The sequence below is a fragment of the Paramisgurnus dabryanus genome, chromosome 20 (genome assembly GCF_030506205.2).
Source record: "Paramisgurnus dabryanus chromosome 20, PD_genome_1.1, whole genome shotgun sequence".
NCBI classification, from domain to species: Eukaryota; Metazoa; Chordata; class Actinopteri; order Cypriniformes; family Cobitidae; genus Paramisgurnus; species Paramisgurnus dabryanus.
The window spans coordinates 35,468,582-35,485,259 of NC_133356.1; the positions used below are offsets into that span (position 1 = coordinate 35,468,582).

The 16,678-nt window shown below is 36.6% G+C and overlaps 1 protein-coding gene and 1 long non-coding RNA gene across 3 annotated transcripts in view; one reads left to right on the plus strand and one right to left on the minus strand.

The window, feature by feature from the left end:
- plpp4 (phospholipid phosphatase 4) overlaps nucleotides 1-16,678 on the plus strand; it is a 220,873-nt gene that overhangs the window by 173,048 nt on the left and 31,147 nt on the right. Inside the window, exon 6 of one of the 2 annotated variants that reach the window (XM_065249199.1) lies at nucleotides 5,045-5,215. The exons of the other annotated variant lie outside the window; for it this stretch is intronic. Coding sequence (XP_065105271.1) covers nucleotides 5,045-5,215 — 171 coding nt within the window. The remainder of the gene's footprint in view (nucleotides 1-5,044; nucleotides 5,216-16,678) is intronic. 2 annotated transcript variants of the gene reach the window in all.
- LOC135730126 (uncharacterized) lies at nucleotides 5,538-6,845 on the minus strand. Its single transcript, XR_010525891.1, has 3 exons — nucleotides 6,593-6,845; nucleotides 6,447-6,501; nucleotides 5,538-6,021 (listed from the first exon to the last, which is right to left on the minus strand). It is a non-coding gene; the product is annotated as an uncharacterized lncRNA (long non-coding RNA).

Below are 16,678 nucleotides of genomic sequence, written 5' to 3' on the forward strand. Positions count from 1 at the left end.
TTTTTTTTTTACCTAATAGTGGTTATTGGTAATGACATGCAGAGTAATTAATCTACACTGTTAGCCTGGACCAATTGAATCTACTTAAAGGGATAGTTCACTTTAAATTGAAAATTCTGTCATCATTTACTCATCCTCATGTTGTTCTAAACCTGTATGAATTTCTTTTTTCTGATGAACACAAAAGATATTTTGAGAAATTATGAACATTGAACTTAAATATACTTTGTACTAGCCCGTATAATAAAATTGGAACAAACTTGGTTGCCCTAAAAAAAATAAGTAATGTGAACTAAAACAAGTATATTTAACTTAAAATTTCTAATAATTACAATATTATTCAGAAAGTGCTTTAAACTTAATTTTAAGTTAATTTTGAATTACTCTGTCCAACATCTCTGCTTAGTTAACTTAGTTTAAATATTTTCTATTTTTATAATATTTTTTATAATTCTTAAAATTTAATATTTATAATTCTCTTAGTGTTATAAATGGTATTGTAACACAAAACTCGTGACTAAGTCAGTCATAAAACTTGATTTTCCCCTGAAACACACACAAAACTGCGTTTTTGACAACAATTGTCAATAAACACTGATCACCTGAACGGTGACTTTCAGTTACAAAAATGGTAATTTATCATTTGCAACTAAACAACATGAATAATATAAGAGCATAAACCTCTATGACATTTTAACAAATATTTAAGTAGTTAAAGTTCTTATTAGTTCTTAATTCTGTAAAAAAGCTAAAATAATCATTATATTCAGGGACAAAGGATACTGGGTATTCCTTACAACATATACTGATAAAGTTAATTCACTTGAATGTTTTAGTTTAATTCATTTTATACGCTTAAAAGTTAAATGTACATGTCCAAAACTCAAAATATTAAGTGATGTTTATATAATTAAGACAATATTTGGGTTAACAGTGTAGCATACTTTAAAAATGAATTAATTCAAGCTAAAATTTAAGAGTCTGTAATTTGGCTATACTGATACAAGAGATTTTCTTAAAATCAAAGTTTAAAACCTCTCAGAATGTCACCTGAGTAAAACTCCCCCAGCTGCTACCTGATTTGCATTTGTATAGCTCACAGCATGTTCATTTACATGTTAAAGCCTCCCCTAGAATTAGGGGAAGGGGGGACAACTTCCAAGCAAGGCCCAAGTCAATTTCTGACAATTTCTGACAGTTTTCGATGTTGCTTGCAAATTGTCATGCGCAGTCGTAAACTTGGAGTTTCACGCCAATCTACATTGCCACATTCTGACGAAAATTCCACTTTTCATGCAGTGTCTTATTATGTCTTTGCTCATTATGCCTAGTATTTCGTTTTGAATGAAAGGACTTGTGTAATCCTGCTTGTGTGTCACTAACCACTTCTGAAAAGCAGGGTCATCTTCTGCCTTTTCTTTCAGATGTTGGGATATATTACCCTTCTCTTCCACATGACCTTGTAGAGCTAAACCTTGCCTAGCTAATTATTTGATGGAGCCTATAATCTTCATCAATCCATATTTTGCTTCCTTCTGTTGTCTGGCAACAGCTGAAGAAAGCTGTGAAGCCACAGTGTTACCTTTTTGTGCACAGATTTGCATGTTCTGAGAATCTCTGGATAGCCTTTTTCCAATTTCTAAAGCCTACACTTACAAAGGCAGGGTCACGCTTGCAAATGTTGACTAATTAAAAAAAAACCTTGGCACAGTCAAAACATATGACCCCTTGTAAAGTGGCACTGTAATGCAACCAAGGAAAAGTTTTGAACCATTTTTGCTGAAAAGACAACACACAGTTAGCTTGCTTCTGCACTACTATAAACTTAGGATCAGGTTGTGCGGCTTTGTGCAGGTGATGATGTCTGAAACATCAAATCCCTCTCTGTCCCTGTTGTCGGTGTTCGACTGGTCCCTGACATGGGGCTCAATATTCTGTGTTTAACCCTCTGGGGTCCGACCATTTTGGGACACTGCCAGAGGTTCTGACATGCTCTTACATTTGGTCTTTTTTCAGTTACTTTAAACATATTAATGGCAAGTGTCTCATAACACTGCGTTCAGCACAAACTGGGCTACAATGTTATATGAGCTATATGTATGTACATGTTTGTATTTTTGAGAGAAAAATGTTTATGCATGGTTTTTTAAAAAGCAACAAGTACAGCATGTAACAGTCACATGCTGTCTAACACTGTAACAGTCACATGCTGTCTAACACGTCCTCCTTTGTAAACAAGCATGTAAACAATATATGGAATCATATTAAAGCACACACATAAAAGATCCCGCAGTGCAGTCTTACTGAAAGTTGCCATGAAGGATACGAAACTGAATTACTGTGTCTAACACTGTACAGCATGTAACAGTTATTCGCCATTACACGCCAGTACATGCATCCTCATTTGTAAACAATGCAAACGTTTTTTTCAATCCGAAGCGTGCAGTCTGCTGAGGTCGCTTATGTAGGCTGAACTGCACAAGCCATAAGCATATTACATGATAGCAAATATAAATGAGGATAAATTAACTGTTACTTACTTCAAGTATTGCGGATAACTGTTACATGCTGTACAGTGTTAGACACAATAATTCTCTCGTATCGTTCATGGCAACTTCCAGTAAGGCTGCACTGCAGGATCTTTTAAGTGTGTGCTGTAATAGGATTCCAAATTGTTTTCCTGCAACGCAATTCCATACATGGCACTTTACATGCAAAACCATTTTTTATGAGCGCCGCATTGTTTACGTGGAGACGCAAGTACTCGCGCACATGGACTCCATATGCGATATGTTTTTACAGTTAATACGCGCTTACAGAAACGTGTTAAAAACATCTGAAAACAGCTTTTTATAAAACTAATCACTGCAGATGTTTATCTGAGATGTTCTGAATTAATGTACAAGTTTATGTACATGATAGTTTATCTGAATGTAGTGCTATCAGTGATATTTACCCATCAGTTATGTATGTAAGGGTATTTCTGTGGACAATTCATGTTAACAGCTGTTTATAACTCTCTTACATGTCTGCATCCCTCTCATCAGTACAAAACTATGAAGTGGAAAAACATATTCACACTTTTTGGACATTAGTTATTTGGTAACATGAGCGATATGTTTACAACTCTGTTGTTTATCAGTTTCTTAGTTTATACAAGTAACGTTTTTGAATAGGGTTTGTTTCCAATTAAACTGAATATGTCCTACTGACCTTCATTTCTATTTTGATTATAGTGTTAACTTCTTAATAAACCACAAACGAACATGTATATATTTCTTTTGTCCTCACATTCTTTACTGTAGTTTCTTCTCACATTCCTGCCTCATTATGCAGCTCATTATGAGAGTCTTTTGTTTGCTAGCTGTCAATCAATCATTCTTGCATACCGCCCCTCTAAAAAAAGTGTTTTACAATTTCTAAATCAATATATTGTTTTATGTGAATGAGAAGGCAGGATGATTTCCACATCATTTTAAAGAAAAAACTCTTGACTACTAGATCCTGTTTAGAAAAGTTGTTTAGTATGGGTTTTGTGGACTTAAATCAGTGACTTAAAAATGTTACTTTTTTAAAAACAACGCATAAACATTTTTCTCTCAAAATCACAAACATGTACATACATATAGCTCATATAATATTTTAGCCCAGTTTGTGCTGTTATGAGACACTTGCCATTAGGGCTGGGCGATAATTCGATAACGATAATTTTACCGATATAAACTTTTTCGATAAAACGATAAGGACAGTTCGATAAGTGATCGATAATGTTTAAGCACTGTGCGTAATGTTGCGCGAGAACTTCCGGATGCGGCACGCGCTCTTGGTTTACAATCACAGTGACAGTCAGACTTGAAGGAGTGGAAGATGAGGCAAGTTATTCATTTATTAGTAGAGACCTATGATTTTCGCGATGCGGATAACGCGGACGGAATCACGGAATCCAAATGCGCGGAAACATTTTCTTGTGTGTAATGTTGGACGCGCAAACAGGGTTCGTCAAACACAGCAGACACAGGTGCGTGCAGTATACTTTACTTTCATTCAGCGTCCGCCTTGCGCACGCACACGTCCGCCCAGCTTTAAAAGTATATTTACAGGACATTCACAAATTCAGGAAACTGAGGAAAAGCAGCAGATCCACCACTGCAGTGAATATAGTGTTTGGGTATGTGCGCTCCCACAGCAACGTGACAGTCTTGACATCCATTTATCAGCGTGTATAGCTCGTATATGTATAACACACGCGTGATCACTGAACTAAGTTTTCTTTCTTGTTTAAGTGAACATAAACAGCTGTTACTCAGTATGTTGAAACTTAAAGCAGTCTGTCTTGGGTCTTAAAGGGACAGTAGTCTGCTGCTTTTGTGTCAGAAATGTGTTGATTTCATAACAAATAGATTTACATTTAATACAGATGCATTAAAACAAGATTTTAGTTTTTGTATTTGTCATGTTCTGAATAAAAAGTAGTTTAAAACCATAATTAACTGTCTGGTTTTTACCATTTTCATTCAGGAGCAAAAATCTGCCTTTAAATTTGACAGGAGTAAAGATTTGTTATTTATCATGATAATTATCGATATCGACTGATATGGAAAACATTTTCTCGATATTTTTTTTGGTCATATCGCCCAGCCCTACTTGCCATTAATATGTTTAAAGGAACTGAAAAAAGACTAAATGTCAGAACCTCTGGCAGTGTCCCAAAATGGTCGGACCCCAGAGGGTTAAAGAATGTACTGTCATTAAACTAATCCCAAACTTAATCCTAACCCCAACCATCACTACATTGCCTCCACGATCAGAGAATTTGATGTCACATGCCCCATCCTAATTGTTCTCGTATGTGTTTGTTACATCTGATTAGATCATTTAGTTTATTAAAACCCCAGTTTTATTTGTGTAAGCTTTATTTCTAGGTTACATTGTTGGATTTTATTCTATCTGGTTGCACTTGAATCTAGTACAGTAATAACTATTATTTTTTATGAAACTATGCCTTTTTACCTAGTTTCTTCTTTTCTCTCATCTGTTGTCTTAGTTGCTTTCTCTGGCCTGGGTTTTACCTCTTTCTACTTAGCGGGAAAGCTACAGTGCTTTACAGATGCTGGACGTGGCCGCAGTTGGCGTCTCTGTGCCATAGTCCTACCTCTCTACAGTGCCATGATGATTGCCTTGTCCCGTACCTGCGACTACAAGCATCACTGGCAAGGTCAGACATTTGCAACAATGCACTAAAATAATTGTACTTTTTAGCCAGCACACATTTTTTCGTAATTCAATGTCACTAGATTTGCAGATGATGATTTAAAGCATTCAAGCTAAACATTAAGTCAAAGCCATGACCTTCATACTGAAGTCAGTCTATCAGACCACAAGCAGAGTTTACTTGTCACAACTGCCAAATTATTTGTTTATTTGGGTAACACATTACAGTAAGGTTGTATTAGTTAATGCATTAGTTATCATCAACTAACAATGAACAATACGTAACGGGGCCTTCAGTGTTACAGAACATATAAAGTGTACTCTTATGGATGTATTAGATAGATAGATTAATAGACTGATTCACTGGCAATGAATATAGAAGATACTTAGTTTGTCTAGGGAGGTAGGGGTTAATACTGATGAATGACAAGAGACTGCTTGTGAAGTAAGTAATTTGTTTATAAACATTTCCCCCTTGTTTTTATAGGCATTTTCCTTGAAAGGAAAATTGCACTCCTTTTTTCAACCTTGACTAATATCAGATTTATTTTCAGTAAAATACTAGTTAGAACAGCAATGGTAAAATACCATCCACTTCAATACAGTTCCAACTAGGGCAGTTCTTAATACTGATCAGTTCTCAGTTCCAGAGGTAAGTATTTACTGGTGTCCACTAAATTGTAGAACAGTTGAAAACTCAAAGTGCTTTTTATTTTGAAGATGAAATAAACCTTGAATGGATTAGATGAATTTCCTCTTCTTTCCTTCTAGAATTCGACTGGGTTAACTCGCCATCAATGAAACTCTTAACTCAAAAAAAAAGCAGGACAGTATTTAGTAAGCAGTCATATTTTTTACATGTTACTACAATCCAGTAGATAACATTAATATAATCATAATAGAGTATTGTTTACATACATCCACTTTTTAGGCATATTATATCAACAAAATTTTACCAGCATATACTTTTGGAAAGTATTATTTTACAGTTTAGTTAATAAATTACAAATAATTTGTTACAGCATTAAAAATGTATTGCATTTACTTTTGCAGACACGTGCGTTACAGGTACACATGCGTTGGCTACACCACTGCACGTGTAAACAGCTTAACATTGATTTATATCACTCAAATATATAAAATACAACATTTGTATAACAAAAATAACATAAACATTTGCTTTGCTGGTGTCGTTTTATCATTTAAACATTTATATTTACATTAAATAAACTCACCACGTCCAAATGGTTTGTTTCAGCAACTCAACTGAATAATGAACCCATCGAAAACCTTTTGAAACAAAATAAAAGCTGAATACACTCAATCTCTTTGTGTTATGTCAAACTTGAAGTATATTTAAGATTATTTTCCACTTTCTTACTCAATTACATCCAGGGTGCGATTTGCCAAAGAAATGCGTGGGATTCCCCGTTTCTGGTCAATGTATCCCTGCCTCTGCTTAATAATTTTTATCCCCGGTGGGGGTAAATTCCCCCCCCCCCCCTCAAAATGATCAGTGCTACTACACTAGTGGTGAGACGGAACATAAAACTTATCACGGATCCGTGGTTTGATTAAAGTCAATTTTATTTTAAATTGTGCTACTTTGGCTGGCTCTACAGCTGCCGCGCAGCCTCTCTGTATTCACCACTCTGCAGACTTGCTCAATGTCCCACCCACGGCGCTATCTGATTGGTTACACATCCGGTTACACCCAGAGCCATATAGATAGAGAGTTATGTCAACTCTGTTGACTCCAATGGAACGTTTTTTTTTTTTTTACAGCAATGGCGGACCACGGAGTCTCTCCAGAGTTCCCTGTAGTCACAGTCAGCTCCATAGAGTTGCATTAGAAAGATTGAATGTGTTGAACTTAATACAAGTTTTAAGACTTAATACGCTTGTGTAACACAGGTTAGAATTCAGCAATATATGAAACAGAGAGAAAATAATATAATTTTCAAATAATTTTAATTCTAATAAAATGCTAAAAGTATTAAACAAAAAGCTGATTAAAGTCATTGTAGTTTAAAATGATAAAATAATAAATTGATTAAAAATGACTAAATGCTTAAGTGATGTAATCAGTCTAAGCCGAGACTGCGTGTGATATCTCATGGCGCTTTTCCATTGCATAGTACCCCACGGTTTAGTTTAGTTTGGGTCGGGTCAGCTCACCTCACTTTGGCGTGGTTAGCTTTTCCATCGAGTTTTATAGGGATTATAGGGATTATAGGCGTGTCGTTATATTTACGCTGCCTACTGCTGTGACATCATACACGTGAGAGCGTTGTTGTACATTCCCATACATTCATTTATTTCTCAGTCTGCCACAAAATTAAAATTGGCCACCACAAATAGATGTTTGCACATCGCGTTTATAACTACCTCTGTCTCACATGACAGTTTCTGTTCAAACACCCGACCCGTGGCGTCAGTCGACGGCGCTCCGCTGAGCCTCATTCAAGTTGCATATAAGCATATATAATGCGGACGTGCACGTCGCGAATGTGCCGCCACAAACTGCAAGTCTGCAAAAAACTGTTATGGTGTCCCGGATTCTCAACCTGCGGATGTTTTTCATCGCTAAAAGGGTGTTTGGAAACTTATAGCAGAACACAGATAAGAACATGTTTGCTTGAGACAGCGCTAGCTAGCAGTAAGCTAAAGCTAATATTTACATTATAGCGATGACGTGACGATTCTCTCAGACCAATCAGTGATCTACAGTGTTTTCGCGTCACGTTTGGTATCAGCTCGGGTCGCTTGGAACCCCAAACGAGGTGGTACGAAAAAAAGTATCGGGTACTACGTACTGCACCCAATGGAAAAGCTCCCAAAAGTAAACTGACCCGACCCAAACTAAACTAAACCGTGGGGTACTATGCAATGGAAAAGCGCCAATAGACGTGAGACGCAGAGCACTGAGAGACACGCACATAGATATCATATAGAGGACTAGATGCCCTATTGGCCGCTGGGGACTGAGAAATACGGCGGCCATCTTAAACCGGTCGTTCTCCTAGTTTCGTTGTATGGCAGCAGATAAGATGTCAGAGCACTGTGGAGCATTTTCCTGTTCTAATCGGCGGACGATCGCAAATAGAGCCCGGAGGATTATTTTCACAAGTACTTTTTAACATCGCGGTACTATTGGTTGTATTTTGTGAATAGAATATTACCAGAAAATTGAGAAAGAGCCAGCTTATTGATTTTACTGTACTGAAATTGTAGCCAGCTAACGTTCGCTAGGCTATGTTTACTGCACCAGTCATGTTGCCAAACTCACCTCTCTTGAACTACAGAAAGGGAGCACGGGAAAGAAGCTCTGGAAAACAGTCCTCTTTCAGGGGGGTGTGTGTGTGTGCGCGTGCGTGCGTGCGCGCGCGTGTGTGTGGGGGGGGGTTTACAAATCATTTTAAATTGTTTCTTCACCATGTTAAAAAGTCTTATTTTATTGCAACTATCTGTTTCTGCATCTTTGTCATATTTATAGTGTGTGATTTATAAAATATCTTATGTCCTACACCACATATTTTGATTTTGGACTCACTTTATATCTTAATCAGAATATTTTATTACTGTTTAGTGAATATTCATTCATTCCAACATTAAGTGGCGCTGTCCACATTAGTGTTGGTAACACTAAGATTCTAAACCTAAATATTGACAAACTATATATTTTTGGAAAGCTCAAATAGTATAATTTTCATATTTCATTACCATTTGGGGAAAATTATGACACAGTGAGAGTCAGTTTCTAAAAATGTTACGGGCCCACAGGTAGGCCAAATTTGTTTTTGCATATAACACTAAAACCCTACTCTAAACCTAAAAAATCATGGCAAGCTATATATCACCGGAAAGCTCTCAGAATGTAGTTTTAATATTTCAAAATCTTTTTGCATGAATAATATTGCGGTGACAGTAATTTATTAGTTTGTGAGTATACAAGAGTACAAGAGTATGTGGCAAAATCTAGTGGCAGTTGTTGGTAAAAGCATTAAAATTGTGACCCAAACATAATTTTTTTGTGATTTGGATCACAACTACTTGAGACATATTGCTTCATGTTAACATTATTTATTGTGTGAAACATTAACTTTTATGTAATTTTATTTATAAATTAATATGTTAGTGCATAATTTGATATATTAAAATAAAGGTAAACGGCTATAAAAATATTTATATTTAATATTTTTACGTTCTAACTCATTTGTGAAAAACCCCTAAATTGTCTTCTTTAAAACAAGACCAAGATTAGGTTTCTAGCCCAAAGAATCCCAGAGAAATATTCATTTAAAGATGTACATCACATTGTCACCCCCACTCAAACGGGATTTGCGGCACATAAGGGGTTAAAATACGCCGAACCATGTGTCCTGTATCATAGCTCCATGAATGACCTTTGCAGCAAAAAAACCCGCGTGAAAATCTGTTCGGTATTCACTGAGATATGATTAATTAAATGCGCTGATAGCTCAATCCACCAGTCATACAGATTACACTGAGTGGAGCGGGTGACCGATCTAAGATGGCGGCCCCATATCTCACCGCGCCAGTAGGCAGTAGCGGTCGATAGGGCGTCTACCTATATGATGTCTATGGACACGCATGCATTGCTGATCGCGAGAGAAACACCAAAGTGAATCTGAGAACGTGATTATTGATATTGTCGCGGATGATTCCTGATTGAGAACCCCTGTAAAATCCAATGCGGGTATAAAAGTGTATGAAACCCCCCGGATTTGGTCAGTTTTTTGTGCGATTGGATCAAACCCTTCATATACCGTGATGGCGAGCCTCCCAACCGAACTGTTGATTTGAGAGAACTGCAGACGGAGAAATCCTTTGCAAACCCTTGGATTAGTGTTTACTACTGATCAGGTGGAATTCATTTCATTGTGTATATTCTGATCGGAGGGAAATCAGACTTTCCTTCATTGATTTCTTTGCACTACTGACTGTTGAAACACAGTTCTCATCTACACTAAAGGACTTTTGCATACACCAACATATCTTTTCATTCGGATGACAAAAGAACATTCATACACAGAAAGATATTGACTGATATTGCTTGATTGTTCAAAGAGTTAAACTGTTTCTAATTGAGCTATTGTGATGATGTACTTTTGATGATGTACTTTTCTTTATTTGAATTGTTTTATTTGGGTAAATCTTTTCTATGAGTAAAATATAAAAGGTTGAACAGGAAAACACTAAAACCCAAATATAAGAAAAGCTCTTATTAAACTGAAAATTAGCGAAACTAAGTATCTATAAACCAAAATAGAAACTAAACAACTTAAATATAAATAAAATAACTAGAAGCAAATAGAAGAGAAACTATTTAAATAGTTAACAGAGCTCAAAGATAAAAGAAGAACAACAGAACAATTATTTCATTTGTTTCATTTTATTATTTTTGTGATTGTGTTACATTTGTTTCCAGTATTATTTTGCACTAACAAAAATACATCTCAGTCGTTTCTACTTATTATCTGTGTCCTAGTGTGCCTTAATTACTTACCCTCCTGTAACGAGCCTAATCACTGGTCCAATATCAGGTATCTAGAGCAACCTGTACCTGTTTTAGAAACTGTTGTTACACTTGACAAATAAGATTGTATGTTAGCAATACATATGAATCAAATGTATGGGTGGAGTGTTTTTGACACTGTGGTTTTGCTGGTTAATAAATTAACTAAAATAAATTAATTTATTAATAACTTGTCAAATGTATACTTACATAGTTAAGAGATTAGTAATCATTTAAAGTGATGATGATGTTATTTCCCATCAGATGTTTATATTAACAACAAAAAGAAAATTACACTAAGCCAGAAATATTATTATAATTTATAATAAATTAAACAAAGTACTTTGTAAGTCTTTTTTTTAATGTTGTGCTTTGTATATTTATAAATTAAACCAGTATGAGTTACATACACAGCACATTCACTTTGTATATATAATGTTTATGCCTGTTAATAATATTATTAACAGGCATAAACATTATAAACTTACATTAGTACACATTGTGATGCATTTTAAAGCTTTAAAGTTTCTAAAGGCAGCGTAAAACATATTAACAAGCCACAAACCAGCAGATGACCATACAAATGTTCCTATATTGGTGGATTTAATTTGTCAAAAAACATTGTTATATAACTACATAACAATACTACCTTCACATTTTGATGTGATATTAAATATTGTAAAAAAAAATGCGTTTCTTGACTATAAATTAAGAAAAATCCCAGCTATTTGCCTCTAACTCAATGTTTTTCAATGGCTCACTATGGGCTTCAAGGAACTAACTGAAGTCTCCGTGAATCATGTGACGGCCGAGCTTCTGGACTTCCAGTGGCACAACTCTGTTTATTTATGGCTCTGGTTACACCTCATGAGTAATAGTATCAACACTTGCGACATGGTTGTGGAGCTGTGTGTCGAAACGAAGTAAGGCAGCATATTCAGCACCATATTATTCAGCATAATAATAATGCGAGAATAAACATAAAAATCTGATTATCTGTTTATGATGACAAGCAGAGTTAGTGTCCCAGTCACACCACTGAGAATGGTCTTTTCTATCTTTTTTACTGTAGCTCAGCATTGCGGTGTAAAATTAACGTTATCACTTTAAAAGCAGCAGTAAAACTGTTTCTACTGTAATGGTTTAACTTTGCAATCAATACATTGTTCATATTTATGTTTAAGTTGACACTACGTTGTGCCATTTAGTTTTGCCATTCAAGATTTATTTCTTGCGTGTTTTTTCGTTGTGCATGATCACCGTTCATATGTGTGGGGAAAGATAAGCTATTAGGGTAAAAATATTGTGTTAGGCTGCTTCATGAGTTAATAAGAATTTTTTTTTTACAATTCCTGCAAATGCAGTGATGAGTTCATGTTCTCATGATTTATTTTTATGAATTAAAATGTTTTGAAATGTGCTGTGGACAGAGATGCATTATGTCAAGAATTATAAAAAATCGTCAATAAGCTCATAATTTGTGCGAAAATAGTCTAAATGTTTAGTTTTAAAACCATTTTTAAAGGCTGGTTATATTTTGATGTTTCTGTGCAAGTTCAGCAGACAGTGAGGTTCAGGTTTTTTCCGATCAGAGCTCGTGAGCGGAGAGCGCATTTCTGAATATTAGAAATATTTTAATTAGAACTATAAATAATAATAATAATAATAATATTATTATGGATTTTTGTTAGGTCGGACAATGATTATCAAATTTCTCTCTCACATTGCTCTTCATAACCACTGAAAACAGTCAAAAAAGTTAAAATTAGTGGTGGGTACAAAATGACTAATGACGAAATATGGTGGGTACCCACCGTCACCGGAATCGACGCCTATGAAAACATGCCCCCTCCGTTTTTTTCACAAATCCCTTATCGCACGTTGTTCATTATATTATTTTAAGGGCGCATGCTTGACCATAATGTATAGCGTGCACAACGCGCATACACTTTGCTTATCTAATCTACACAGATGCAACAGTTATTTTTGCAAATCATAAATTGTTACACTAAAAAATATTAATACACGAGATAAGGGAAATCATAGTGGTGAGCATTGTGGTGATAGTTTTTATTTAAAGAATTCTCATGCAAATAACGATTAAAATATTTTCATAAGTTTGTTGTGTGGCTGTATTACGTTTATGTTATGTAAATAATAATTAAAATGTTTTCATAAGAAACCTTAATGTATATGAACTTGATTTGTAAGAGTACTTTGGGGTTGGATCTTGCTGGCGTTTCTTCGGTCTGATTTCAAAGCCCCCAAACCCTTTCAGCGGTAAGGGTGGACGCAGCGATGTCCTCTGCTGGCGTCTGTGTAGAGGCAGATCCACCTCCCGTTACACGGCGTGCCCGATTTATGCTGGCAAGCTTGGGATTCCCCGTCTTTTGGCGCAACGATGGGGATGCCAGCTGATGAGACTGTGGCTATTTCCTCTCACGCCTGTTTAACCTATGCTGATTTGGGCGGGTTTCTCCTATCCCCATACAAAACAGCTTCTCTGTCTTTGACTGCTCTTACAAGAACGGGGGTCTCCTCGGCTGTAAGCCGCTCCTGGCGTATGCCTGGTAAATCCGTCATAATAATAGCAACCCGCCATGGAACTTGCGCCCTTGCGTTTAAAGGGAATGTTGGATAGCGTTCTGATTGGTTTATTTGACGTTACGCCCACAACACACATGAATAATGAACCTACTTCAGACCAACCCCTTATTGATTTGCACCCGCCGCAAGAGTTATTTCTCACGCCGGGGAAAATAGCAACAGCACCCAAGATCCGCCCACAAACTCACTTGCGCTTTGCGCTTCGTACTTGCGTTTCAGATCGTTAAAATAGGGCCCAATGAATATACGGCTACTTAAAGGCATTCTAAGCGAATCTGTGTGTTTATTTTTGAAATGTGTTTTCAAACAAACTGAGCGTAGTTAAATCCTCCCCCCTCCCTTCCGTGCTTTCATGAACGCGCCCAAACCCAACCCCCAAATCCTTCTTGGCGTTTATTGGTAAGAATACTTTGTTATGGTTTCTGGTGTAGGTTTGGCCAGTTTGTTATTATTGCAGTTTGTTGAGGCTGGGCTGTCTACTGAGATCGCTTTTTTTACAGTTTGATCAGCGGACAGGAAGCAAGCAGATAGTGAGGAGATGTTTGTTGTATGTAAAAAATGTTTTATGGTCTAAAACGCGTGAATTCGCTTAGAGAACCTTTAATACAGTTTAAACGAGCTGTATGTAGGTAGGGATGGTTAAGGTTTTAACGGTATTACTACACTTACCGATACTGCTTAACAGTCCGGTACTTTAAAGGTATTCTTAGCGGTACTTTGCCCAATTTTATCATTTGATCATGAACCTATGTTCACATGATTAAGTTAAGGTGACGCAAATTATGGGTCCTCCAAGGGTTTGACCGTCTCATTTCAGTTCTCTTCGCAGACTTCTGAGGCTGGCACCTTGAAAGACTGAGGGCTCTATCTTACACCCGGCGCAATGCAGCGCAATGCGCGACGCAAGTGTCTTTCGCTAGTTTCCACCCTAATTTTCACGTTTAGCGCCGCGTTGTTTAAATAGCAAATGCATTTGCGCCCCCTTTTGCGCCCATGGGCGTTCTGGTCTGAAAATGAGGTGTGTTCAGGCGCATTGTTGGCGCGTTGCTATTTTGAGGCAACTAAAATAGACTACGCCATTGACCAACAAAAACCTGGTCTAAAGTCTAAAGTCAATGGCGCAATGTGTTTTATGTTATTTAAAGAGCGCATTAGTAAAATGCGCCTATACACGGAAGGACAACGCGGGTTTGCTTATCACAAGGTACATGAATGCGCAGCAGCACAAAAATGCTTTTAAATATGAAAGATTAAAGGATTGAATGTAAAAGATTATTATTGAGTCTCTTGGACATAAATGAGGACTAATTATGAGACGTTAGAAGGCGCAAAGAGCTGCTTCACCTGGTAAGTAAATAAATGCTTTGCTTTGAACAAATGCGTCTGTTTTTAAATGTTTTTTTTAATGCTACCTCACGGATTTATTGTATATGATGACTCTGTACCTGCGGATATGGTGAGATGAGAAACATTTTTAAGTAATGCTTAAAAAAACTCTTTGCTAAAAAAAACGCTGTCCAAAGTGCTGAAACGTGAGGAGAGCCGTTTGTAAATTCTTTATCTCCTGTTTGTTACAAATAAAGTATTTTTAGAGTACAAACCTTATCTTATATACTTGTAAATTATTTTTTGATGATATTGGATAGCCATACATTTAAAGCAATTAGAAGCCTGCTTTTTACTTCCATGACTAAAAGAAAACAGGTTTTAAAGGTTTTAATAAAAAAATAAAAATTTCAATACAAGTGAAAAACAACACAATTATTTAACATTAATCTTAAACTGGGAATCTTCTTCCTCCGCTTAGTTTTTCAGTTTACAAAGTCCGTCATCTAAATAGGGATTAGACATAACGCCAGCGCAACTGGCTTTTAAAGGGGATGAGAGCTGTGACTCTCATTGGTTTATTGCACGTTACGCCCAAAATACTCCCATTACAATAGGACCTACCCTTTTCGACCATGCGCTCGGCGCAAAAACCATTTTTCCCGTCGTTAAATTAGCAAAAGTGGATTCGGACACGCCCATTTAGACGTTGCGCTGTGCGCTTTAGACAATGCGCTTAGATCGTTAAAATAGGGCCCTGAGTGTTTTTGTCTGCACGTAATACACTTTTGAAAGATGCTTTAACAGAGATTGCTTGTGTTTCCGCCCTTACATGCAAACATCTTATTGCAATTACCTGTATGACAACGAACGTTGTCTGCATCAACTCTAGTAAAGTATAACCACATTTTTTAACGTTTTGCTCTATCTGCCATCATCACTCTTTGTATTAAGCGAGAGTTTTCGTGCTATTATGTGTGTGCGTGGGACGCGCTCGTTGTTGTTGTGTGACAGACAGCCTATGGGGCACGCATGAGAGATTTTGCAGATCTCACACACAATCGTCTTAATATTATTGCAAAAGAGAAATGTTTGGTGAGATAAAATGTGCACGAAAACATAGTACATTTATTTTTATTTTTTTCTCCAGTACCGAAAGCAGAACCGATAGCGTCTGATCTTACTGATACTACGGTCTTTCATAATTTAGCACCGGGGTCATTTTAGTACCGGGTTTCAGTACTGATCCCTATATATAGGCCCATTGCGGTCTCATTTAAGCAACCGTAAAACTGGCAACCAAACTATTGAAGTACGTTATTGTGTAAATTAGCAGTGTTCAGGATCATATCAGTGGCGTGACTTCTCTCCAGAGGAGGCAGGGATTCAAAATGTGTGTTTATATGTGTGGCTTGTCACGTCAAAATATTTTTTGCGGCATCATGTGAATCTATGTGCACGTGCCTGCTGCAGCTGCATCGAAAGAGTTTATGCTAAAAAAGAAGTTTGCCTTCATGCAATCTTTGCAAAACACTTGCTTAACCCTTACTGTAACACAATTTTTCAGTTATTTTCCAGAGAGAACTATCCCTTTAAGTGAGTATCTAGCAAATGCAAGTGTCTCCTTTATCATAAACCCCTAAAGCTTGAATTTAGTGAGGAGTTGCTATAAATTTTGAAAGATTAGTAGATTAGCATTAGGGGAGAGCAGGGGCAAAAGTACCATTTTTTAGAACGTAATTTTTTTGTTTAAAACGTCATTTTAAAATATAGTTGCAAGCAGTGATACTGGTGTAGGGAACTTCATCCTACTACTAGTGTAGAGCTTCATCCAAAAGGCTATCAGAAACAAAAACCTGTTTTGCATTCCTGTTATACTGATGTTAAAGAACCCTTTACATCAGCACTTTTCAGAACCAGAACCATTCCAGATCGACACATCCCAGATCTCAGTGTGAGAACGTCATCAGCTCCCTTAACTACGAAAGTTAAGCT